The sequence below is a fragment of the Mesoplodon mirus genome (assembly GCF_964341445.2).
Source record: "Mesoplodon mirus genome assembly, chromosome: 7".
Lineage (NCBI taxonomy): Eukaryota > Metazoa > Chordata > Mammalia > Artiodactyla > Ziphiidae > Mesoplodon > Mesoplodon mirus.
The window spans coordinates 103689265-103716098 of record NC_138983.1 but is presented as its reverse complement, the minus strand read 5'-3'; the positions used below and the strand labels follow the sequence as shown (position 1 = coordinate 103716098).

At 45.8% G+C, this 26834-nt stretch overlaps 1 protein-coding gene across 1 annotated transcript in view; it reads right to left on the bottom strand.

Moving 5' to 3' along the window:
- The window catches only part of LOC309808926 (forkhead-associated domain-containing protein 1-like), a gene marked incomplete at both ends in the record, with an annotated part of 92965 nt that overhangs the window by 48510 nt on the left and 17621 nt on the right, over positions 1-26834 (bottom strand). The window contains 2 exons of the mRNA XM_082629493.1: positions 3590-3860; positions 26517-26723. Coding sequence (XP_082485619.1) covers positions 3590-3860; positions 26517-26723 — 478 coding nt within the window. The remainder of the gene's footprint in view (positions 1-3589; positions 3861-26516; positions 26724-26834) is intronic.

The following is a 26834-nucleotide window of genomic DNA, read 5'->3' as shown; positions in this document are numbered from 1 at the left end:
AAGCTAAAGAGAGTCCCAGACAGAGTCTTGGAAGGTGCTGCCTGGTTACTTCTTGCTACTTATAGTGAAATGTGAGGGGGAGAGACAGTTAAAGGAAGGGCTGTTAAATCAGGGCAATGTTCTGGGCTTGAAAATTCCCTGCCTCTCCAGGTGGCAAATGAAATGTAAGAAACAGGTTCTGGGCAAAGATCAAATCAACGGCACTCTCAAGAAAACACAGTCCAGAGAAGAAGCTGAGGGTGTGGTTGTAAAATCCTTTGTTAAGAATACAGATCCAGGGCAGTGTCCAAGAGAACCCTTCGGTCAAAGAACTGGGCTTCTAAGAAGCTTCTGCCTTTGTCAGTCTTTGCAGAAGCCCATGGTGGAAGGGCTTGTGACAAAAAAGTCTGTGGGCGTGGTTTTTGCCTGATAGGATGAACCCCAATAAGAAGCACTGCCAACTCAGACTGACAGAGACCCACAAAAGTCAAAGAAGCGTCTGGACCCCCAAGCTTCTACAGGCAGGAAGCAGGCTATAAAACTATGCAGCCACATCCATGGGACACCTTTCATAGGAAAGGGAGGACGACTCAGAAGGCGGAACTCACGGACCAGGGGCAGAGCCAAGAGCCCTGGAGAGTCATGTCTGGGCAAGAGTTGGACTGAAGCCCAGTCAAGGAACTGCCGATATTTTCCCAGCTGGACTTCAGAACTGCTTTGGGCCAGGGACTCCTGTGTGTTTCCTGTTTTTCTTCTTTTGGAACAAGAGGAGTGTATGTAGCAGTGATGCTATGTCTGTCCCACCAATATGTGCTGGGTGTGTGAGGGACAGACCCTTTGTTCAGAGGTCTTCAGATTTCTGGAAGTAGTACTTGATGAGCTGAACGTAACGTACTACACCCATGAGCCCCATCTGTACCTGGACTTGATTTAGACGAGATTCTGGAATTTGAGCCGATGCTGTTACTGGGGTGAGATTTTGGGGGGCCTCGGGAGAGAGGAGGAGGAGTGTGAATCATTGAGGACCCGAGGGCAGGCTGTGGTAGCCGGCCTCCAAGATGACTGCTGATAATCCCCGCTTCCTGGTCTTCAGGCCCGTGTGTAGTCTTCTCCCACACTGGAGGGTGACGCCCTGGGTAACCAGCAGGATATTGCAACAATGACAGAGCATGACTTCTGAGGCTTAGTCACAAGAGATGTTGCCATTTCCATCTTGTCCTCCAGGATCACTTGCTCAGGAGGAGCAGCTGCCGTGTCATGAGAACGCTCGAGCCACTCTCTGTGGAGGCCCATGTGGTGAGGAACTGGGGCCTCCTGCTGACACCCATGTGAGCAGCCGTGTTCGAAGTGGATCCTCTGGCCCAGGTCAAGCCTTCAGATGACTGCAGCCTTACGAGGGACCCTGAGCCACAGCCGTCCTGCTAAGCTGCTGCCAAATTCCTGACCCCACAGAAACCGTATAGATGATAACACATGTTTGATTTTGCTTTAGGCTGCTACGTTTGGGGAGAATTCGTTATGCAATCATGATAACTAATACACATTCTGTGTTCATTTTACATGAAGGAGACAAAACATGTTGAGTTCTAGTTAATGGTATATGTGCTAAAACATTTAGGGGGAGGACTACAGATGTGTGCTATTTATTTTGAAATGCATCCAAAAAATAAGATGGATTAATGCAGGACAAGAAGGATGGGTAGACAGAAATGTAATAAAGAGTACAGCAAAGTGTTAGCGGTAGAATTAGGAGGAGAGCTGTCTCTGTAAAATTCTTTTTGCTTTGCTGTATGTTTGAAAGTTTTCACATTAAAATGCTGGGGGGGGGGCTTCCCTGGTGGCGCAGTGTTTGAGAGTCTGCCTGCCAATGCAGGGGACACAGGTTCGAACCCTGGTCTGGGAAGATCCCACATGCCACAGAGCAGCTGGACCCGTGAGCCACAACTACTGAGCCTGCGCGGCTGGAACTTGTGCTCCGCAACAAGAGAGGCCGCGGTGGTTAGAGGCCCGTGCACCACGATGAAGAGTGGCCCCTGCTCGCCGCAGCTGGAGAAAGCCCTCGCACAGAAGTGAAGACCCAACACAGCCATAAAGAAATAAATAAAATAAAATTAAAAAAAAATGCTGGGGGGAAATGGCTGAGTAATTTCTTAACTTGGGTGGTTGGTACATGAGCGTTCCTTAGATGATGATGATGATGATGTAAACTGCAGAGATACCTTTCATTTGCTCTTAGTGTGTTTATTTCAGAATAATAACTATTATTTGAATGGCTGAGGGAAGTGACTAGGTGAGTGGTCCTGAGTGAGACCAGCGAAGGGTGTGGAGGCATCGAGAGACCTGGGGACTCCGAGGGGTCTGGGGCTGGGACACAGAAAACAGAGAATGGGACCTTCACACCAGTGGCCACAGAAGAAACCTGGGAATCATGCCAGGGACTAAGTCGACCCAGCTACTCTGCCAGTAAGCCTGGCAAGACCAAGAGGATGGTGACAGACAGGAAGTCTCCTCCCCAAGTGCCATGAGGCCTTCTGGGGGGGGAGGGGGGGAGAAGGAAACCCTGATGGCTGTGTGTCCCCAAAGTGACCAGGCTGTGAGTGACAGTCACTGAGATAACCAGCCTTAAATTTGACTGAAAAGAGTTAGATTAGATTAGATTGAATACATAACCTCCGGAGAAGTAATTTTCTCCATAAGCCTCAGTCTCCTCTTACCTGTAAAATGGTAATAAAATATTTAAAAACCTCCTAAGGCAAGAGGGATTTCAGTTACCAATATGTCTGTACGTCTGAGTTGAAGTATATAAATTTAGATTCTGATACAAATTCATATATATTCATATATATGTACACACACACACACACACACACACACACACACACTCACCACAGAGGTACTGACGTGTGCAGATGGGCAGAGCACAGTCTTGGAGGAGTTTGTACCAAAAAGTCAACAGGGAGAATTCTGGTGATAAGGGTGACAGCTTATCTTTTACTGTTTTCTAACTTTCTGCCTATCCCAATTTTTTCACATTTGATTATGTTCTACTTCAGAACCAGAGAACATAAGCAAAAGCCAGAGAAAGACAAATATCATATCATATTGCTTATATGTGGAATCTAAAAAAAGGTACAAATGAACTTATCTACAAAACAAAAACTTATCTACAAAATATCATATCATATTGCTTATATGTGGAATCTAAAAAAAGGTACAAATGAACTTATCTACAAAACAGAGATAGAGTTACAGATGTAGAAAATAAAATTATGGTTACTGGGAATAAGAGGGGGGAGGGATAAATTGGAAGAGAGGGATTGACATACACAATACTATACATAAAAGAGATAACTAAGAAGGACCTACTGGATAGCACAGGGAACTCTCCTCAATACTCTGTAATGGTCTATATGGGAAAAGAATCTAAAAAAGAGTGGATACATGTATATGTTTAACAGATTCAGTGTGCTGCATAACTGAAACTAACACAACACTGTAAATCAACTGCACCTCAATAAAAATTTTTTAAAAAAGGGGAAAGCAGAAACTGAGACCCATCCTCCTAGCAAAAGCCCCTCCCTTAAGCCGCCAAGGAAGCACCCATGAGTACCTTGCCTGATGATGGGAACGCTGTGGGCGGCTCTGTCCACCTCGAAGGAGAACATCTTCTCGCTGGCACTCACGGGCCGCCTGTGGGAGGCTGGTGGGACCATGGGGGGCTCGGGGGACCCCTGCGACCAGCTCCTCTGCACTGGCGCTGTCCAGATGCCCGGGTAGAAGGGGGTCTGTGGTGGTGAGGGTGACTGGTTCAGTTGCTGGGTGGCCCAAGGTGGCTGTGGCCTTGGCCAAGGTGCTGGGCCCCTCACCCATGGGAAGGAGACCTGCAGGGGCAGACAAGAGGGTCAGGGGAGGTTACGAGCAGCTGGGGTGGTCTTCACCTTTCTGTCCCGGCGACATAATTGCTGCCCTACATTTCGGCGTATAAGTCACTCCTCCCAAGAATCCCTCCCACACTCTCCCCAAATTCGGGATGGCGGTCCCCACCATGGGTCACCTTGCACACTATCACACCACCATTTATTGGGTGCAGCCTTCGTGCCAGGCACCCAGTCAAGAGATTCACATGCATTACCTCATTTAATACCCCTGATGCTCTGTGATGAGCCCGAGGCTGAGCAAGACCTAGTGACTTTCCCAGGACCACAGATTTGGCAGTGAGCGTCTGAGCTGGTACAATGCCACCTCTGAGCTCTGAGAGGCTGACAGCTTTTTGTCTACCTTGCTCAGCACCGTATCCTCAGCTCCTAGAATAAACCCTTGGCACATACACAGTAGGTCCTTAAATATTGGTTGAAAGAATGAATGAACACATCTCCGAGATTCAAGCCCAGCTCTCCAGGACACACACATCCACACTGTGTGTCTCCCTGGCACTCCCATTCCACCTGTTCCCCGAAGCCGAGAGCTCTGGGGTGGCAGGCACCCCAACTGGCTCGAAACCCAGCTGGCTCATTAGCCTGTGATCCTCAACATCTGCCACATCTGATTCTTGCCAGACGCTCCATAAATATCTATCGAGGGAACCTTTTTTCATCTGACCCGGCGGAAGATGTCTGTAGCTACTTTCATTAGAGAGCACATCAAAATCCATCTACACCGGGAGAAGCAAATGCTGAGAGGTGCTGACACCTGGCTTTGTCTTGGTTAATGCTGTTGTGGCCGTCCCTCCCCGAGCCTAGTGGTTAAACCGTGACATCGTGAATGCTACCATTTACTGTAATTACTCACCGATTTCTCGCGATAGCCCTGAAGGGGAGGAGCTCTCCTTATTCCTAGCTTACAAATGAGGCTTGGAGAGGTTAAGGACTTCACCAAGCTCAGGTGGTGGTGGAGAGGGTGGTGGGACTGGGGTTCTGGAAAGCTCTTTCCCTCTCTGTCTCTCTCTCCCTTCTCTGCCCCAACCCCACCCCCAGTCGCTTGGCAGAAAAAAACACACTTTTCAAGGAAGAAGCTAAGTTCAAAGGTTTGCCGCCTGTGGCGGTCACGTTTCTCTTTCTGCAGACTGCAGACACATAATGAGAAACAGGACAGAATGCTTCCGAAATAGGAGCACTGGCAGACAGAACTTCCTATAGCTCCAGCTGGATTGTATTCAAGAGGAAGGTTCTCCACTCACTCAGGTTCCCAAACCAGTCTTTTAGCTACAGTCTTTCCCAGCCAAGTCAAGAATCCGGTGAATTCCCCTGAAGACTTTTTTGGAGTCAGGGAGAACACTGTTCGGGAAAATCAAACTCCAATTGCCTGGCGACACCTGGCCCAGCATTTATGATGACACTGGCCCCGTTGAAACCTGTTTCAGGAACGGACTTGGCAGTGTTCCAGAACTCTGTTACCTTATGTGAAGATTCGAATTTCTCTCCACTGTGGGCACCTCGGTCTCCACCTAAGCTTTCTTCCTTTCTCTCCTTTCAGAAGCTGAGGTGTCCTGCTCCTGCCTTGCACTCACTTCTCCATCCATCCGATCCCTTCCCATCCTCTCCTCTGGGGCTGTCTTGCCTCAATCATTCCTACAACCTTTCCTCATCGATTTAATAAAGATTTATCGAATGAAAGGACTGAAGGTGGGAAGGGGGAAATTTGAATATGTTTTACCCCCGCCTGATAGAAAACAAATCGAGAGACCACGGGTAGTGTGGAGGAATTCCCTTTTGTGCTGGGATGCTCAGGTAGATGTGCCTCACTGCCCACTAACTGCCAGGGTGCTAAAGGGAGTGCTCATATCTCATGCCTCAAGTGGTTCACTGCCGTAGTGGACAGGCCGCAACCCACCTGGCTCTTCTGGAAATTCCAGGAATCTCCCTCCCAATCTGTCGGCCCATTGCTGTGGGTGGGGCTAAGCAATCAACCAATCACACTCCCTGGACATACTGATTGGTTCAGTGGTGGGACAAGTGATCCAATCAGAGCCAAGGAGACCCGAGAAGACTTGGCTGGACACCAGGATCTGGAGTGACCTGGTGGGACTTCACAATGCAGCCAGCATGAGGGAGTGGAGCCCAGACATGGAGAGAGGGAAGCTGTTTATTTATTTTTCAAATTGTGGTAAATAACCTGCAACATAAAATTTATCATCTTAGCCATTTTAAAGTATACAGTTCAGTGGTGTTATGTATAGTCACATTTCTGTGAGATGGATCTCCAGAACTTTTTCGTCTTGCAAAACGTAAACTCTATTAACCATTAGACAACAACTCCCCATTCCCTCCGCCACCCAGCCCGTGGTGACCAACATTCTGTCTCTATGAATCGGACTACTCTAAGTACCAAGTACCTCAAATAAGTGAAATCACATGGTACCTGTCTTTTTGTGACTGGCATATTTCACTTAGCATAATGCCCTCAAGGTTCATCCATGTTGTAACATGTCAGAATTTCCTTCTTTTATTTTATTATTTTTTTGTGTGTGTGGTAGGCGGGCCTCTCACTGCTGTGGCCTCTCTCGTTGTGGAGCACAGGCTCCGGACGCGCAGGCTCAGCGGCCATGGCTCACGGGCCCGGCCGCTCCGCGGCATGCGGGATCCTCCCGGACTGGGGCATGAACCCGTGTCCCCTGCATCGGCAGGCGGACTCTCAACCACTGCGCCACCAGGGAAGCCCTTCCTTCATTTTTAAGGCTAAATAATATTCCACCATACAGTTTAGACTGTATTTTTTTTATCCATTAAGCGTCATGGGCACTTGGGTGGTTTCTACCTCATGGCTATTATAACTATGCTGCTGTGAACATGGTGGGGAAAATAAGGAAGCTGGTTTTGAGCACTGGCTGGGGTGGTACCCTGAAGTGCTCCATCCCTGAGGCTGGCTAGAGCTGGTTTCTGTTGCTTGCAGCACACAGAGCCCGAACGATAGGGCCCCTAGTGGGAAGGAGCCAAAGATGTATAAACGCAGCAGAGACTCCCAGCTCTTCGGGTTTAAAAATTTAAAAATAAAGGTTTTTTTTTTTTTTTTTTCTCTGAAGCATGTTGGTTGAGGGTAGCTTTAGTTGGATGGTTAAAGTAGGTTTTCTCTAGTTTCCCGGCTTGCTTTATCAAAGGGAAGGTCAAGGTTTTCTCAGAAATTGCTGCTGGCAACTACAACGATACAGGCAGGGAGAAAAGCAAACATAAGAAGAAGACTCACATTAAAAGCTAGCTCTGGGCTGTACAGGAAGCATGGGGTCAAGGTCAGTTATCAACAAGTTTGTTTTTATTATTTATTTATTTTAGATTTAATTCTATTTATTTTTGTCTGTGTTGGGTTTTCGTTGCTACGTGCAGGCTTTCTTTAGTTGCGGCGAGCGGGGGGCTACTCTTGTTGTGATGCGCAGGCTTCTCCTTGTGGTGGCTTCTCTTGTTTCGGAGTGCGGGCTCTAGGCGCATGGGCTGCAGTAGCTGGGGCACATGGGCTCAGCAGTTGTGGCACGTGGGCTCTAGAGCGCAGGCTCAGTAGTTGTGGCGCATGGGCTTAGTTCCTCCACGACATATGGGATCTTCCCAGACCAGGGCTCGAACCTGTGTCCCCTGCACTGGCAGGTGGATTCTTATCCACTGTGTCACCAGGGAAGTCTTCAAGTCTGTTTTTAGAAACTTTAGTTGTAAAATACACGCTAATGCCTTTTCTCTTTCTTTGTGTCTGTTCTCTGACCATATGGTATGTTGCCATGGTTGGGTTTTTTGTTTTGTTTTTGAGGTAGCATATGTGATACTCCTGATTTCTTTTCCAAACTACCTTTAAAATAGCAGGTTGGGGCTTCCCTGGTGGTGCAGTGGTTGAGAGTCCACCTGCCGATGTAGGGAACACGGGTTCGTGCCCCGGTCCGGGAAGATCCCACATGCCACAGAGCGGCTGGGCCCGTGAGACATGGCCGCTGAACCTGCGCGTCTGGAGCCTGTGCTCCGCAACGGGAGAGGCCACAACAGTGAGAGGCCCGTGTACCGAAAAAAAAAAAAAAAGCAGGTTGTCAACCACCTGGATTAATCATGACCACATCCACGGCTGAATTTATATTAGCTTTAATAAACACAGGTCAATGATTTACTCAAGAAATCACTATCTATTTTTTTTCAAATTATCTACTTGTTCTTTGTGTTATTTCTCCAATATCTGCTTCTAACCCTGTAAAGAGTATAAGTTGAACGGGACACCCTAAAAAAAATTCGAAGTAGTTTGCACATCGAGTGCCTACAGTACACATGAATTCTGCCAGGAAGCCCTGGAGCCTGCAGAGAAGGTGGAAACTTAGACCTTGCCCTTGGAGAGCTTGTTATGTGCTCTGCCATTTGTAAGTAATTGTGGACAATACAACGGCTATGAGCCACTGTGTAGAGAAGCCACAGATGTGCCACAGACTGTGCTGGGCACTTAATGCATGTGGTCTCATCTGATCTCCAGAATAATCTTGCAGGAGGCATTTTACCCCTCATTGTGTGGATTAAGAAACTGAAGCTCAGAGAGGTTAAATGACTTGCCCAACGTCTCACGGCCAGGAAGTGGTGACACAATTTGACTCCAATACCTGTGCTCTTAGGACTTCTAGGTTACTCGAAGTCATGATTTATTACCTGCTTTCCATACTCACAAACGGATCTTAGACGACTGGTTAGTGAATGATAGGATATTTTCCAAGTTAAAAAAAGGAAATGAACATTAGATGGTGTGAAAAAACACAAGACATCGCATGGGCTACTTAGAAATGGGATTTTCTAGGAACACTGACAACTGTCTTATGGAAGTGTTATTCATCTGGTACATGCCACGCCCTGGAAGCAGCTCAGAGGACCCCAGCCTCCATCTGGGAAGACCTGTGGTATGTTCACTGCTGTACCAGAGGAGTGCTGGGGCCAGCTGGTACCCGCCCACGAGAACTGATTGTTAAATGTCCAGGAATTTTGCGAACTGGTTGATAAACACAGCCATTAATAAGAATTAACTTACATAAATTTACAATTAAATTATATCAGAAACAATTGGTATACAAACTTAAAAGTCACCCCTTCCTAATTATTTTACTCTATTTTATTATTACCTATGCTCTTGAGGTTATTTCACTCTACTATATGTTTCTGTTGGAAATGTTACATAGTAATGTGTTACCACACCTCTCTTTCCTTCTCTGTATTCAGGGATGTGTCATTGGGAGCTGGAAATTGACCGTGGAGTGCGTATTACACCATAGAAATCAGGAAATGTTATAAATGAGGGCTTGGTTTTTAAAAAGTTTTATAAATAGGTTTAATAATGGTGGTTCATGTAGAACTTGATTTTGTTTGTTTGTTTGTTTTGTTGATTGCCTAGACTTAAGACGGTAATGGAGAAAATGTTAACAATGCAGATTATACAAAAGCATGTTGTGTCTTAGCCGTTATGTTATGAATAGAGCAAAAAATTGGGGAAACGTTCTTCCAGTATTTAAAAATTATTATCTGATGCAGCAACAAAGTCACTCATGTCACTGATGAACATGTGAAGTTCTAACGTCTTTCGTTTTTCACTTGTATTATTCATAAATCCAAAATATCCAAAAATACCCACGAGTGCTCAGGTTGGGAACTCTCTCATTCGTCAACTGCAATGAGAAATTGGCTATGGATACAAGAGTTCACCTAAAGTCAATGAAAGCATTCTGTGAGACTCAGCTGGCTATATAGAATTTACAAGAAAGAGTACTGTATATTTTGTTACATGGATAGACTGTGCTACACATTCTTTATATCAGTAAACCTTATTCTATGCATCCATGTACTTTACTTTTTCCAGAGAGCTGGTCATTAAATATTTACCAGCCAATTGCTGGCTGTGCTGGCACCCAGCAGAGTGCCTGCTACTCATGGTAGGTGTTCGCTGACTGAGCTGAACAGTTGGCAAATGGAGTGTAAATAAAAAGCACTTTGATTCTGGGGCTGGGATGGGGAAAACACATGCTAAGCCTGGTGCATCTTGTAACAGCAGAGAGTAAGCAAGTGTCCAAAACGAAAAGGTGGGAAGATGCTCAAGGACACAGCAAGCAATCTGAAAGAGCTCCCAGTGGCCAAGGCTGGAAGAATTTGAGCGAAGAAATATTTAATGAGTATTGGATTATATTTCAAGGTGTAAAATCAGTATACATGGATCCATACTGACATAGATACATTAGTGAGTAAATACATAAAGGAGGGAGAAGAGACCGGCTTCCTTACAGAAGAATTTAACATACATAGATGTGGAGCTTAATTCCCATGGTCTGGAAGGGCCTGGGGGGTAGGGGTGATGGTGGCGAGCAAGCACACTGACCGCAGCATGGAGGAGCCATGGACCTGGAAAGACAGAATGGAGACTAGAAAACATGGCCAGTAGATCTCAGAAGCCAGGAGAGGGGGCTACTTGGTGCCAGGACAAATGGCCTTTATCTCAACAGCTACCGGGGTGTCACCGTAACTCAGAGATGGGTAATAATTCTATGTCCCCAAGAAAAGGGTAAATCACGTACGGGGCTTCAGTGTGAGAAATCAGGGTTATACATTTAGAACACAGAACCGCCAAGTTATACATTATTTTTAGGTTTTGGAACTTAAAAGAATTAAGTCCCTTTGAGCTGTTCAGAAAAGCCATTCGTTTGGGTTTTTCCCAGCTGTGTTAAAGGAGATCTGGCCCATCTAATTTTCCCATTTTCTTGTAAATCTTCAATCTTACGGTTTTTCCTTTCCTTTCAAGTTCTAATCAGCTTCCTGGTCAGTCCATAAAATGGGAAATAGAATCTAATGAGAAAACAGCCGGATTTTTGCAAATAGCTTTTGCTACCCCTAGACTTGGCCTGCTTCAATTGGGTCTTGCCAGATAGAGAGACGGAATGAATGAATGAATGAATGATCATCAACTAAGTTCAGAGAAGGAGCAACGTGGTTCTGATTTGGTAACAAAGGGTGTGGTCTGCCAGAGGAAGCAGGACGCGGCCCGGTTCCTGGCCGAGTCTGGGTTCTGTCTCAGCAGGATGCTAAGGGTTCAGCCCGCGCTCCCGTCTCCACCTCCCCCGATGTCATCTGCATCGCCTGTAGACATCTGGTGACAACACAGCCTCAGGGGTCCTTTTGTGTGAGTTTCTGCTGCAGAGGCCGAGCCTGAGGCTGTCTGCTGCCCCGTGCCCTCCACTTCACTGGTCTCGGGAAATCGCCTTTGATATAAAACACCCAGCCTCAGGAGTTCTCATCACATCAGTAAGTCCCCACGGGACCTGTAAGAGCACAGGGTAGAGGAAATCCTACAAGGTCAGGTAGGAGATGACAAAGCTTGACCAGAAAGAGGCTTTGTTCTGAAGGGCACCATACTCTCTGGTCATTCACTCAGTTGCCGGCTTCTCAACCCCCGGTACAGTAAAGCCACATCCTCCTCAACAACGGGCCCTATTCAGAGGTCCCAGGAACGTGGAAACACCACCCTTCTTGGGGATGGACAACTAAGGCCCCGACTCTGAGCTTCTCATCACACCAGTCACCACAGGAGAGAAATGAGCAACTCTGCTTCCTTGGAGACTGGCCTGGGACTTTTCCAATGGAAAAGTGGATTATTCATCATTTTCCTCCCCCCAGATCCCTAGTGGCAAATCCCGTTAGGAAGGCTCCACTTAGGCAATAGGAATGCTTCCTAATGTCATGGACATCTTCTTTGTTTTTGCCTCCCCCGCATCCATTTCTTCCATCTTCTGGATGGGCACCTTAATTTTTTTTCAGGGAAGACACCCTTTCCCTGACAATCCTGAGTCCATAGAACTCTGACTCTTCCACCCCAGGGGTGAGACCATAACCCAGGCCTGGCCAATCAGAGCATTCCTGGCCCCTGGCCTCAGTGATTGGTTCAGGGGAAGCCATGTGATCCAAGCCACTGTCAATGAAGATGCTGGCTCTATCCCTGGAACTGCTACTTTGTAGGGTGCTGGGGCTGCTGGTGGCCACTTTCCTACAGGTGAGGCAAGAGTCTGTCTGAGATTGGGAAGCTAACAGGGAAGAAAGAGTCAGATTCCTGACCATGATTTGGGCGCCTGGATCCAGCTGGGCCTAAGCTGCAGCTTTTGGCCTTTTCAGTTCCATGAGCTTTTTTTTTTTTTTTTGCCTAGGCTAGTTTTAGTTGGTTTTCTGACACTTGCAAACAATCAAATTTCCTGGACAGTATGCTTACTGAGACTTTAGCATAAGCATCACTATGTACTCAGAGTGAAAGTTGTTTTAAAGGTTATGACATGCTCAAATAAAACCCACCAGACTGTCATCATGCACCAAATTTACCTTTCAACTTACAAAAGAAAAGCAGCATCTCCAGGGAAGAATGATTTAAGACCAAGGAACCAATCATAAGACAAGTAGTAAAACGCTGCTTAGAGAAACTTTGATAGATAAATAGTTCTCTAGCTACAGCAGGCTTCAGACTACAAACCCCAAATTTCTGCTTCAAAAGTGACTCAGGGAAGACATTCCATAGTTTCATTTATTTCGTTTTTTGGCCTCGCTGTGCACTTGTGGGATCTTAGTTACCTGACCGGGAATTGAACCCAGGCCCTCAGCAGTGAGAGCACTGAGAGCACTGAGTCCTAACCACTGGACCACCAGGGAATTCCCAACAGTCCACAGTTTTAAAAGAAAACTTTCCAGTTGAAGAAACAGGTAAAATTTATAATATGCATCTGTTGTATATATAATATGTTAATGTCTAGTACATTTATCAGATCCATGTCAATGTAATTATATTATTACTATATTTGCAAATGCATATATATGTGTATGTATATTTAGAACCACATATTTCCAGCTCTTTTTTAAAGAGGTATTGAAAAGACTGTTCAAAATTTAGTTTTCCAGCTTGTCTGTTTTTTCTTATTCCTCAGTAAACTTAAGCAATTAACCAGCACATTTCCTGGCACACAGTAAGGCTCAATCTGAGTGAGTTCTTTCTCCCCAGCTCCCCCCTCTATTTTAAGTTCTTCTTTTAGAAACCAAGTCAAATGAAAGAGGCAGGACTGCATAGTGTTACAGGCAGAGGCTGGTCAACGTTTTCTGTAGAGCCAGACAGTAAGCATTTCCAGCCCTGTGGGCCACAGGATCTGCCCAGCTTACTCTGCCCTTGTAGCCGACAACACAGGCAATACTGAAATGAATGGGATGGCTGTGTTCCCAGGAAACTTTACAGAAACAGGCGATGGCCCGCACTTGGCCCTGGGCCATAACGTGCCGACCTCGGGTTAAGACCTTGGGATCCGGCGTCACACAGACTCTGGTCCGGTTCCCGGCTCTGCTCCGTCTCTGGGACCCTGACGAGTGTGTCATTTCTGTGCCTCGTCTGTAAGACACAGGGATACCAACAGCCATTTCTTAGTCTGTGAGAAGTGGGTGAGATAGTGCACGTGAAATGCTGGGAACACTTCCTGGTCCATAATAAATGAGCATAAAACATTAGCCACCAGGTGTGATCACCATCGTCAAAAAAGGAGAAGAAAGGGCACAACTGAATTTGTCCAGGAACGGCAGCAATATCCCTGGTAAAGAGTTAGTGGGACTTCCGGTAAGATGGCGGAAGAGTAAGACGCGGAGATCACCTTCCTCCCCACGGATACACCAGAAATACAGCTACACGTGGAACAACTCCTACAGAACACCTACTGAACGCTGGCAGAAGACCCCAGACCTCCCAAAAGGCAAGAAACTCCCCACATACCTGGGTAGGGCAAAGCGGAGAGATCCGCACACAGAGGATCGGTGCCGAGCGGCACTCACCAGCCCGAAAGGCTTGTCTGCTCGCCCGCCGGGGCGCGCAGCGCTGGAAGCTGAGGCTTGGGCTTCGGTCAGAGCGCAGGGAGAGGACTGGGGCTGGCGGCGAGAACTCAGCCTGAAGGGGGCTAATGTGCCACAGCTAGCCGGGAGGGAGTCCGGGAAAACTCTGGAGCTGCCGAAGAGGCAAGAGACTTTTTCTCCCCTCTTGGTTTCCTGGTGCGCGAGGAGAGGGGATTAAGAGCGCTGCTTAAAGGGGCTCCACGGACGGGCGCGAGTCGCGACTGAAAGCGCGGAGCCCAGTGACAGGCGTGGGACGCTGGGGCTGCTGCTGCCGCCGCCAAGAAGCCTGTGTGCGAGCGCAGGTCACTGCCCACACCGCCCTTCCGGGAGCCTGTGCAGCCCGCCACTACCGGGGTCCCGGGATCCAGGGGCGGCATCCCTGGGAGAACGCACGGCGCGCCTCGGGCTGGTGCAACGTCACGCCGACCTCTGCCGCTGCAGGCTTGCCCCGCACTCCGTGCCCCTCCCTCCCGCCCGGCCTGAGTGAGCCAGAGTCCCCGAAGAGGATGCTCCTTTAACCCTGTCCTGTCTGAGCGAAGAACAGACGCCCTCCGGCGACTTACACGCAGAGGCGGGGCCAAATCCAAAGCTGAGACCCAGGAGCTGTGAGAACAAAGAAGAGAAAGGGAAACCTCTCCCAGCAGCCTCAGAAGCAGCGGATTAAAGCTCCACAATCAACTTGATGTACCCTGCATCTGCGGAATACATGAATAGACAACACATCATCCCAAATTGAGGAGCCCGGAGTCAGTGCTGTGCCTCTGAGGTGGGAGAGCCAACTTCAGGACACTGGTCCACAAGAGACCTCCCAGCTCCACATAATATCAAACGGCGAAAATCTTCCAGAGATCTCCATCTCAACACCAGCACCCAGCTTCACTCAACGACCAGCAGGCTACAGTGCTGGACACCCTGAGCCAAACAACTAGCAAGACAGGAACACAACGCCACCCATTAGCAGAGAGGTGGCCTAAAATCATAAAAAGTCCACAGACACCCCAAAACACACCACCAGACGTGGACCTGCCCACCAGAAAGACAAGATCCAGCCTCATCCACCAGAACACAGGCACTAGTCCCCTCCACCAGGAAGCCTACACAACCCACTAAACCAACCTTAGCCACTGGGGACAGACACCAAAAACAACAGGAACTACGAACCTGCAGCCTGCAAAAAGGAGACCCCAAACACAGTAACATAAGCAAAATGAGAAGACAGAAAAACACACAGCAGGAGAAGGAGCAAGATAAAAACCCACCAGACCTAACAAATGAAGAGGTAATAGGCAGTCTACCTGAAAAAGAATTCAGAATAATGATGGTAAAGATGATCCAAGATTCTATTTCCCAGATCCAAAATCTTGGAAATAGAATAGACAAAATGCAAGAAACAGTTAACAAGGACCTAGAAGAACTAAAGATGAATCAAACATCGATTAAAAACACAATACATGAAATAAAAAATACTCTAGATGGGATCAATAGCAGAATAACTGAGGCAGAAGAACGGATAAGTGAGGTGGAAGATAAAATAGTGGAAATAACTGCTGCAGAGCAAAATAAAGAAAAAAGAATGAAAAGAACAGAGGACAGTCTCAGAGACCTCTGGGACAACATTAAACGCACCAACATTCGAATTATAGGGGTTCCAGAAGAAGAAGAGAAAAAGAAAGGGACTGAGAAAATATTTGAAGAGATTATAGTTGAAAACTTCCCTAATATGGGAAAAGAAATAGTTAATCAAGTCCAGGAGGCACAGAGAGTCCCATACAGAATAAATCCAAGGAGAAATACGCCAAGACACATATTAATCAAACTGTCAAAAATTAAACACAAAGAAATCATATTAAAAGCAGCAAGGCAAAAACAACAAATAACACACAAGGGAATCCCCATCAGGATAACAGCTGATCTCTCAGCAGAAACTCTACAAGCCAGAAGGGAGTGGCAGGACATACTTAAAGTGATGAAGGAGAAAAACCTGCAACCAAGATTACTCTACCCAGCAAGGATCTCATTCAGATTTGATGGAGAAATTAAAACGTTTACAGACAAGCAAAAGCTGAGAGAGTTCAGCACCACCAAACCAGCTTTACAACAAATGCTAAAGGAACTTCTCTAGGCAAGAAACACAACAGAAGTAAAAGACCTACAATAATGAACCCAAAACAATTAAGAAAATGGGAATAGGAACATACATATCGATAATTACCTTAAATGTAAATGGACTAAATGCTCCCACCAAAAGACACAGAGTGGCTGAATGGATACAAAAACAAGACCCATCTATATGCTGTCTACAAGAGACCCACTTCAGACCTAGAGACACATACAGACTGAAAGTAAGGGGATGGAAAAAGATATTCCATGCAAATGGAAACCAAAAGAAAGCTGGAGTAGCAATTCTCATATCAGACAAAATAGACTTTAAAATAAGGACTACTAGAAGAGACAAAGAAGGACACTACATAATGATCAAGGGATCGATCCAAGAAGAAGATATAACAATTGTAAATATTTATGCACCAAACATAGGAGCACCTCAATACATAAGGCAAATACTAACAGCCATAAAAGGAGAAATCGACAGTAACACAATCATAGTAGGGGACTTTAACACCCCACTTTCACCAATGGACAGATCATCCAAAATGAAAATAAATAAGGAAACACAAGCTTTAAATGATACATTAAACAAGATGGACTTAATTGATATTTATAGGACATTCCATCCAAAAACAACAGAATACACATTTTTCTCAAGTGCTCATGGAACATTCTCCAGGATAGATCATATCTTGGGTCACAAAGCAAGCCTTGGTAAATTTAAGAAAATTGAAATTGTATCAAGTATCTTTTCCGACCACAATGCTATGAGACTAGATATCAATTACAGGAAAAGAGCTGTAAAAAATACAAACACATGGAGGCTAAACAATACACTACTTAATAACGAAGTGATCACTGAAGAAATCAAAGAGGAAATTAAAAAATACCTAGAAACAAATGACAATGGAGACACGACGACCCAAAACCTATGGGATGCAGCAAAAGCAGTTCTAAGAGGGAAGTTTATAGCAATACAATCCCACCTTAAGAAACAGGAAACATCTCGAATAAACAACCTAACCTTACACCTAAAGCAATTAGAGAAAGAAGAACAAAAACATCCCAAAGTTAGCAGAAGGAAAGAAATCATAAAAATCAGATCAGAAATAAATGAAAAAGAAATGAAGGAAACGATAGCAAAGATCAATAAAACTAAAAGCTGGTTCTTTGAGAAGATAAACAAAATTGATAAACCATTAGCCAGACTCATCAAGAAAAAAAGGGAGAAGACTCAAATCAATAGAATTAGAAATGAAAAAGGAGAAGTAACAACTGACACTGCAGAAATACAAAAGATCATGAGAGATTACTATAAGCAACTCTATGCCAACAAAATGGACAACCTGGAAGAAATGGACAAATTCTTAGAAATGCACAACCTGCCGAGACTGAATCAGGAAGAAATAGAAAATATGAACAGACCAATCACAAGCACTGAAATTGAAACTGTGATAAAAAATCTTCCAACAAACAAAAGCCCAGGACCAGATGGCTTCACAGGCGAATTCTATCAAGCATTTAGAGAAGAGCTAACACCTATCCTTCTGAAACTCTTCCAAAATATAGCAGAGGGAGGAACACTCCCAAACTCATTCTACGAGGCCACCATCACCTTGATACCAAAACCAGGCAAGGATGTCACAAAGAAAGAAAACTACAGGCCAATATCACTGATGAACATAGATGCAAAAATCCTCAACAAAATACTAGCAAACAGAATCCAACAGCACATTAAAAGGATCATACACCATGATCAAGTGGGGTTTATTCCAGGAATGCAAGGATTCTTCAATATACGCAAATCAATCAACGTGATACACCATATTAACAAATTGAAGGAGAAAAACCATATGATCATCTCAATAGATGCAGAGAAAGCTTTCGACAAAATTCAACACCCATTTATGATAAAAACCCTGCAGAAAGTAGGCATAGAGGGAACTTTCCTCAACATAATAAAGGCCATATATGACAAACCCACAGCCAGCATCGTCCTCAATGGTGAAAAACTGAAACCATTTCCACTAAGATCAGGAACAAGACAAGGTTGCCCACTCTCACCACTCTTATTCAACCTAGTTTTGGAAGTTTTAGCCACAGCAATCAGAGAAGAAAAGGAAATAAAAGGAATCCAAATTGGAAAAGAAGAAGTAAAGCTGTCACTGTTTGCAGATGACATGATACTATACATAGAGAATCCTAAAGATGCTACCAGAAAACTACTAGAGTTAATCAATGAATTTGGTAAAGTTGCAGGATACAAAATTAATGCACAGAAATCTCTGACATTCCTATATACTGATGATGAAAAATCTGAAAGTGAAATCAAGGAAACACTCCCATTTACCATTGCAACAAAAAGAATAAAATATCTAGGAATAAACCTACCTAAGGAGACAAAAGACCTGTATGCAGAAAATTATAAGACACTGATGAAAGAAATTAAAGATGATACAAATAGATGGAGAGATGTACCATGTTCTTGGATTGGAAGAATCAACATTGTGAAAATGACTCTACTACCCAAAGCAATCTACAGGTTCAATGCAATCCCTATCAAACTACCACTGGCATTTTTCACAGAACTAGAACAAAAAATTTCACAATTTGTATGGAAACACAAAAGACCCCGAATAGCCAAAGCAATCTTGAGAACGAAAAATGGAGCTGGAGGAATCAGGCTCCCTGACTTCAGACTATACTACAAAGCTACAGTAATCAAGACAGTATGGTACTGGCACAAAAACAGAAAGATAGATCAATGGAACAGGATAGAAAGCCCAGAGTTAAACCCACGGACATATGGTCACCTTATCTTTGATAAAGGAGGCAGGAATGTACAGTGGAGAAAGGACAGTCTCTTCAATAAGTGGTGCTGGGAAAACTGGTTAGGGACATGTAAAAGTATGAGATTAGATCACTCCCTAACACCATACACAAAAATAACCTCAAAATGGATTAAAGACCTAAATGTAAGGCCAGACACTATCAAACTCTTAGAGGAAAACATAGGCAGAACACTCTATGACATAAATCACAGCAAGATCCTTTTTGACCCACCTCCTAGAGAAATGGAAATAAAGACAAAAATAAACACATGGGACCTAATGAAACTTAAAAGCTTTTGCACAGCAAAGGAAACCATAAACAAGACCAAAAGACAACCCTCAGAATGGGAGAAAATATTTGCAAATGAAGCAACTGACAAAGGATTAATCTCCAAAATTTATAAGCAGCTCATGCAGCTCAATAACAAAAAAACAAACAACCCAATCCAAAAATGGGCAGAAGACCTAAATAGACATTTCTCCACAGAAGATATACAGACTGCCAACAAACACATGAAAGGATGCTCAACATCTTTACTCATTAGAGAAATGCAAATCAAAACTACAATGAGATATCATCTCACACCAGTCAGAATGGCCATCATCAAAAAATCTAGAAACAATAAATGCTGGAGAGGGTGTGGAAAAAAGGGAACACTCTTGCACTGCTGGTGGGAATGTGAATTGGTACAGCCGCTATGGAGAACGGTATGGAGGTTCCTTAAAAAACTACAAATAGAACTACCATATGACCCAGCAATACCACTACTGGGCATATACCCTGAGAAAACCATAATTCAAAAAGAGACATGTACCAAAATGTTCATAGCAGCCCTATTTACAATAGCCCGGAGATGGAAACAACCTAAGTGTCCATCATCGGATGAATGGATAAAGAAGATGTGGCACATATATACAATGGAATATTACTCAGCCATAAAAAGAAACGAAATTGAGCTATTTGTAATGAGGTGGATAGACCTAGAGTCTGTCATACAGAGTGAAGTAAGTCAGAAAGAGAAAGACAAATACTGTATGCTAACACATATATATGGAATTTAAGAAAAAAAAATGTCATGAAGAACATAGGGGTAAGACAGGAATAAAGACACAGACCTACTAGAGAATGGACTTGAGGATATGGGGAGGGGGAAGGGTAAGCTGTGACAAAGTGAAAGAGCGGCATGGACATATATACACTACCAAACGTGAGGTAGATAGCTAGTGGGAAGCAGCCGCATAGCACAGGGAGATCAGCTCGGTACTTTGTGACCGCCTGGAGGGGTGGGATAGGGAGGGTGGGAGGGAGACGCAAAAGGGAGGGGATATGGAAACATATGTATATGTATAACTGATTAAATTTGTTATAAAGCAAAAAAATAAAATAAGTTAAAAAAAAAAAAAAAGAGTTAGTGGGTGGACTTCCCTGGGGGCGCAGTGGTTAAGAATCCGCCTGCCAATGCAGGGGACAGGGATTCGAGCCCTGGTCCAGGAAGATCCCACATGCCACGGAGCAACTAAGCCCATGGGCCACAACTACTGAGCCTGTGCTCTAGAGCCCGTGAGCCACAACTACTGAGCCCGCGTGCCACAACCACTGAAGCCCACGCACCTAGAGCCGATGCTCCGCAACAAGAGAAGCCACCGCAAAGAGAAACTCGCGCACTGCAAAGAAGGCTAGCCCCCGCTCGCCGCAACTAGAGAAAGCCCGTGCGCATCAACGAAGACCCAACGCAGCCAAAAATAAATAAATAAAATAAAGAAAATAATTAAAGAAAAAAAGTTAGTGGAGCCAGGGACTTCCCTGGACGTCCAGTGGTTAAGACTCCATGCTTCCAATGCAGGGGGTGCAGGTTTGATCCCCGGTTGAGGAACTAAGATCCTGCATTGGTGTAGCCAAAAAAAAAGTTAGTGGAGCCAAACAAGCAAGGAAGCCAGATAACTGAAAATGCAGTTTCTCCTATTATCAGTGGCTTTCGTTTTTACCCACATAATGAATCATCCCCTGTCAGCGTGTGAAATTGCAGGTTGGACTGGGAATTGCAAGACCTTCCTTAACCGCTGGGCAGTGAAGGACCTGCCTGGGCTCTCACGGCCCCACGATGCTTCGTGCTATTAGGGAAAGGCTCCAAGGGACTCAGGAGAGCCGGCTTTTAATCCTGTCTCTGGATCTATATGACTGATGCCTAACCTTGGGGAAGTCACTGAAACTCTCTGAGCCTCAGTTTATGCCATGATAGGGGTGGTCCCAGGGACCTCTATAAAAACAACTGAAGGGGGAAAGGGGACCTGGGATTAATGAGTAGCTCCTTGGCAGAAATTGGAAATTGAAGCTCAGAAAGGTAAAGCCAGTTGCAGCTGGCATTTCAACTTGGGTCCATCCAACTCCAAAGCCCTTGCTTTCTCGATTGTGTTCTGCAGAGCTTCCCCATTAAAGCAGCAAGGAATATTGGCCGACAGAGGGCGCTCTTCTCGCAAGACAGGACGTCATGACATTGCAGGGACAGAAGACAGTATCCAGGAGCCACGGGGGAGAGTCTGGCTGGACTGGGAACAGGGCAGAGCAGGCTACAGGGAAGGCCAGACACAGGCAGTCATGGGGATGGGGGCTGCCGATAAGGAGCTGTCAACCCCCTCATGGAACAACTCGGCACGTCATTTGTGGCGCCTGGCTTCCTTTTTCATTCTGGCCATTTCCATCCGTTTTGCCGTATTTCAGAATAGAGAAAGACATGATGGATACATATGGGTGACGTGGGTTTCCTTACTCAGCTGCCTTGTAAGAACGGCGCCCCTGTGACTAGCACAGCTTGTTTCCACACCCCTTTTCCCAGAGCTCAGAAAGCATGAGTAAAGGCAACAACAAACAAAACCCACAACACGGCGGCACACCTGACTCTGGGACCTCAATTTCCCACGCCTGGTGCCAAGACTCTATGGGATTAATCAACGGTTGCTTCAGGGCATTGAAGATGGCCCTGCGGGTTATGTCCTGCACAGCTTCAGTGGGCGCCATCCACGTGGACTACGTTGTGAATGGTGAACCTGGAGTTGTGCAATATGGCAGCCCTAGGTAATACTTTGATGAGAGAGCTATAATTTACAAAGTATGGTCCTGGGGGCTTCCTTGGTGGCACAGTGGTTGAGAGTCCACCTGCCGATGCAGGGGACACGGGTTTGTGCCCCGGTCCGGGAAGATTCCACATGCCGCGGAGCGGCTGGGCCAGTGAGCCATGGCCGCTGAGCCTGCACGTCCGGAGCCTGTGCTCTGCAACGGGAGAGGCCACAACAGTGAGAGGCACGCGACCGCAAAAAAAAAAAAAGGATGGTCCTGGGCACAACCTGGCTGCCAATGCACTTTGTCAAACAAGAGTTTTTCTTTATATTTTTCCATCTTGTATGTTATTCTATGGGTAATTTATCTGCAAATATATTTATCTGCAAGCGGGGGCAGGTCTTGGGAGGCTTCCCTGTCCAAAAGGACATTTACAAAGGAGGCATCTTGGCTGCTCCATGCTGGTTTGCTTGACTCTAAAGCTGAGGGTTATCATGTGCTTATTAGGTGCCAGACGCTGGACTAAGCAATTTACGCACTTTGCCCACTTAATACCACAGTCACTCAAGGTGGTAGGAACTATTGTTACAGGAGTGGGGACCGAGGCCCTGAGAGGTAGATGATTTGTGCACGTCCAGTATAAAAGCCGGTCAAGAGCAGGGCTGGGACGGCGCTGGAGTCAGCCTGACCTCAGGGCACGTGCTCTAACCACTGTGACACCTGCAAACACATCTGGATTCCTAAGCGCCCCGCACCTCACCCCCCTCCCCCAGTAAAATGCTGTCACACCCTCCTCTATTGGTTAGGGTCACCACAAAACCTGAACTAAATGCTTTCATTTGGGAACTCTTTGTCGGGAGAAGAACAGTTCTCATCATACTTAATCTGTATGATATCAGGGCAGTCCTCCGTGGAAACTCCATCCAAGGAGGAAACACAGCGCCCTCACCAGGGACCCCAAAATCAATTGGAAACAAGAATATGCCGGAAGCAAGACAGCCACGAATTTTTTAGAAAAACTGGGCTTCAAAATATTTGATGAGAGATGCTCTTCAATACCTCTCCCTTTTCCCCTCTTCCTTTCTCTTCTTTTAAATAGCCAGCAGGTTGGGGTCATCAGGAAGTGGAAGTTGTAGGAAGGTGTCAGTCAGTCCACAGGCTGCCCTCACACGGACGCTGCAAAGGACCCCTCCATGAATATGAGCATCATGGATGGAAGCTTCTCAAGCTGGGGACGCCCCGGCAGAGAGCACTTTTGAGAAGATGGGGCTGTGGAGAGTCCTGCAAAGTGCCCTGGGCACAGGCCGGGGGAACACTTGTGCAGCTGCCTGTAGTCAACCGAGGAATGAAGCAAGGTGCAAGTGCGTGTAGGAATAAGAATTGAAAAAATCCGTGCATATTCGAGTGACCGTGAGAGTATGCTTTCCTCGGTGTGAAAACCAGTCAAGGCTACTGCTCCAGCTAGCATCAGACTAAATGGTTTTCTCCCCTCCTTTTTCCACAAGTGGGGATAGTGTTTAATTTGCACTGACAAGCTGTGTGGCCCTGGGGAGATTACTTAACCTCTCTGAGTTTCGGATACCTTGTCTGTAAAATGGGGATCATGGGAGAACCCATCTCATAGGTTGCTGTGAGCGTGAAATAAGGGAGAGCAGGTGAATTGCTTAGCACAGTGCTGTTCACGTCAGTGATTCCTCCTGCTGCTCTCCTGGTTTCTCTTCTTACAAAGCATCTTCTTCCGTCTTATCTACTCAAGGTTAGAGGTCGTCATCACTTTTCCCCACAATTATATAAGAAGCACCTTGTAAAATAAAGTCCCCATTCCATAGTTGTACACCCGTGTGCATAACAAACTTACTCAAAATGGCCAAAAGGTGGAAGCAACCCAAGTGGCCATGGATGGATGAACAGGTAAACAAAATGTGGTGAATCCATACAATGAAATATTCAACTGGAATGAACCATGAGGATATCATACTAAGTGAAATAAGATGGTCACAAAAGGACAAACAATGTAAGATACCATTTATATGAGGAACCTAGAATAGTCCAATTCACAGACACAGAAAGCATGGTGGGAGGGGAGGAAGGAAGCAGGGGGTTTGATGTGATGGGCATAGAGTTTCAGTTTGGGAAGATGAACAAAGTTCTGAAGATGGATGGGGGTGATGGCTGCACAACAGTGTGAATAGATTTAATGCCACTGTGAACTGTGCACTTAAACATGGTTAAGATGGTAAATTTTATGTGTATTTTACCATAATTTTGAAAATTAAAAGTTAAAAACAAACCCCAAAATGAAATACCTCCAAGGTTTCTCCGAGGTTTGGGGTGATAGAAATGGAGGAAAATGTTCTGAGAGCAGGTTGTGGTGATGGCTGCACAACTCCATCAATATATTCAAATTGATTGAATTGGACACTTAAAATGGGTGAAGTTTCTGTTATGTAAATTGTACTTCAGTGAAGCTGTTAAGAGCAAGCAAGCAAACAAACACATGCTGTGATCCGGAGGAAACTTTGGAGGATGAAGGAGCTGTTCACTGTCTTGATTGTGGCTATGGTTTCACAGGTGTACCCATATGTCAAAGCCCATCCACTTACAGACTTTAAACATGTGACGTTTATGGCATGTCAATTATATCTCAAGAAAGCTGTATTTTAAAAAGGCAGAAGAGTATTCCATATATAAATGAACTCCTTATAGTATATTAAACTCCTTATAATATATTAAACAATATAATATATTAAACAATGCCCCCTTTGGATGGAAATAGTTTTCAAATTTTATGCCCCTATAAATAATATTTCAATAAATATCTTTGTAGGAAAAAAGAAGAAAAAAATGCAGATATTGTTTGCTGCTCCCCCTCTTCTTCTCCCCACGGGCAAGCCACAAAGTCAGAATTTCCCAGGGAGGGGGCCTGAGAACCTGTAATTTTACTGAACATTCCTGAAAAATTCTTGGAATCAGACATGTTGGGGCACATTGAATCAAACTTCATGAACTTGGATTTTCAGGCTTGGGAGTGTGAAATCCCCTTTTCTTTGATCCCTAAAAAATTCTGTAAGTGTTCCATACAAATGATTCTAAATTCCCAGGCCCTACTCCCAGGGAGGATGTGTATGGTTGCCAGATTTCGCATAAATAAAGAAATGAATAAATCAATATATAATAAACTATAGGGTGTCCGTTAAATCTGAATTTCAGATAAACACCAAATAATTTTTTTAGCATAAGGGGTTCCTTGCAATAGTTGGGCCACACCTGTACATAACAATTATTTGTTGCTTCTCTGAAATTCAGATTTAACTGCGTGTCCTGTATTTCATCTGGGAATCCTAAGTATGAGTCCTCAGGCCTTGGGTGAAGCCCAGATCTGCACTGTGGGTCTGCTCCCCACGTGCTTCTGACGAGGGGGATCCTTAGAACCCATGTTGAGAACCCCTGATCAGGTCAACACCTTCTGGGTCAGGAGCCCCTCCTCAGGGCGGCCAGTGGATCCCAGTGCATCCCACAAGTGAGCACACTTTAATGTCGGTCCAAGGAGGAAAAGGGGGCTGAGAAGCAGCAGGAGAAAACTGCCCCAGATTTTCAAAGCCAAACGTGGTGGATGCGGTGTCATGGGCCCTGCAGCCGGAGGGACGGTGCTGATCTTCTCTGAGTGAGTATTTAGGGCTGCCTAGGGGACCGACACCACAGGATTCTGTCTAGATTCTCTAAACTTTATTTATTTATAACCAGCCTCGTCCCAGAAAGGACTTTAAGCCTCAGAAGTCTCAGTCCATGCAGCGTTCTTGGTGCTGGGGAGTGAGGTTAACACGCCGTCTCTCTGGGACACACACGACAGGTATTGTGTGCTTACCACGAATGGGCATTATTCTGGGAGATTTACAATTAGAACCATCTCATTTAGCCCTCGAGATAAGCCTGCAAGGTCATTGCTGTCGTTGGCCCCATTTTGTAGATGAGGAAACCGAGGTTCCGAGGGGTCCAATGGCTTGTGCAAGAGTGCACCGAGTAGGCCAGTGGCAGAGCTGGGGTTCTGACCCAGGACTGTGTTGCTAACCAGCCCCCATCCTGCCTCCCTACTGAACCAGATACTTCTGGTGACTGAGCTTTGCTGGGCGAATTTTGCGTTACGTTCCGCTTAACCTGGGGCCATACTTTAGGTCCTGATCCCGGGAACATTTCTGATCCGGTGTGATAACAGCTGGCAGGCCTTGAGTGTCTACTCCGGCCAGAGACTTTGACTTTTTATACATAGATACTCTCTCAACGCCCTGCAGCGCTGAGAAGACCCAGACCCAGGCACGCAGAGAACCCTGGCCGAGGTCGCAAAGCTAGGAAGTTGCAGAGCACTGATCTGTCTAAAAAGGAAGCATCCATCTCTGCATCTTCAAAAGCACACACTTGCTTTCCACCTCCCCTCGCCAAGCTTCACTTTTCAGGAAAACGCTCTCGCTCCGGGCTGGTCGCTAGGCAACCCTTGCATGTAATTCCACGAAATGCCCAGAAGAGGGCGCGAGGACTCGCTCTCCCCGGGCACCCACGCGATGGGGCTGAACTTCGCAGACTCGCGAAAGGAAGAGTGACGCGCTCCAGACGAACTCCACCTGTGGCCGTACCCGAGCCCTAGGCTGCACGGAAGGTGACACAACACGGCACCTCTGCACCCCAACCCACCCCACCCCCGCAGGGGCCTGGACTCACCGAGGCTGGGTTTTCGATGACCAGTTCGTAGGTCAGCCCTCTGGACCCAAACCTCAGGATGTCTCCGGGTAGGAGCTTCACAGCCACGTTCTGAATGTGGCACTCATTGACGAACGTGCCGTTGCAGGAATTGAAGTCGTGGAGAACAAAGCTGCTTTCGGCCTCATTATATTCAATGAGTGCGTGATGGTTGTCGACGTCTGCAGACTGAAATGCAGAAGGGGGACAGTCAGAGCCAGGAATATCAGGAATAACAAGGAATAACTAGTGCCACTGACACTGGGGGCCCCAATGTGCTAACCACTTCATCTGGCTGGA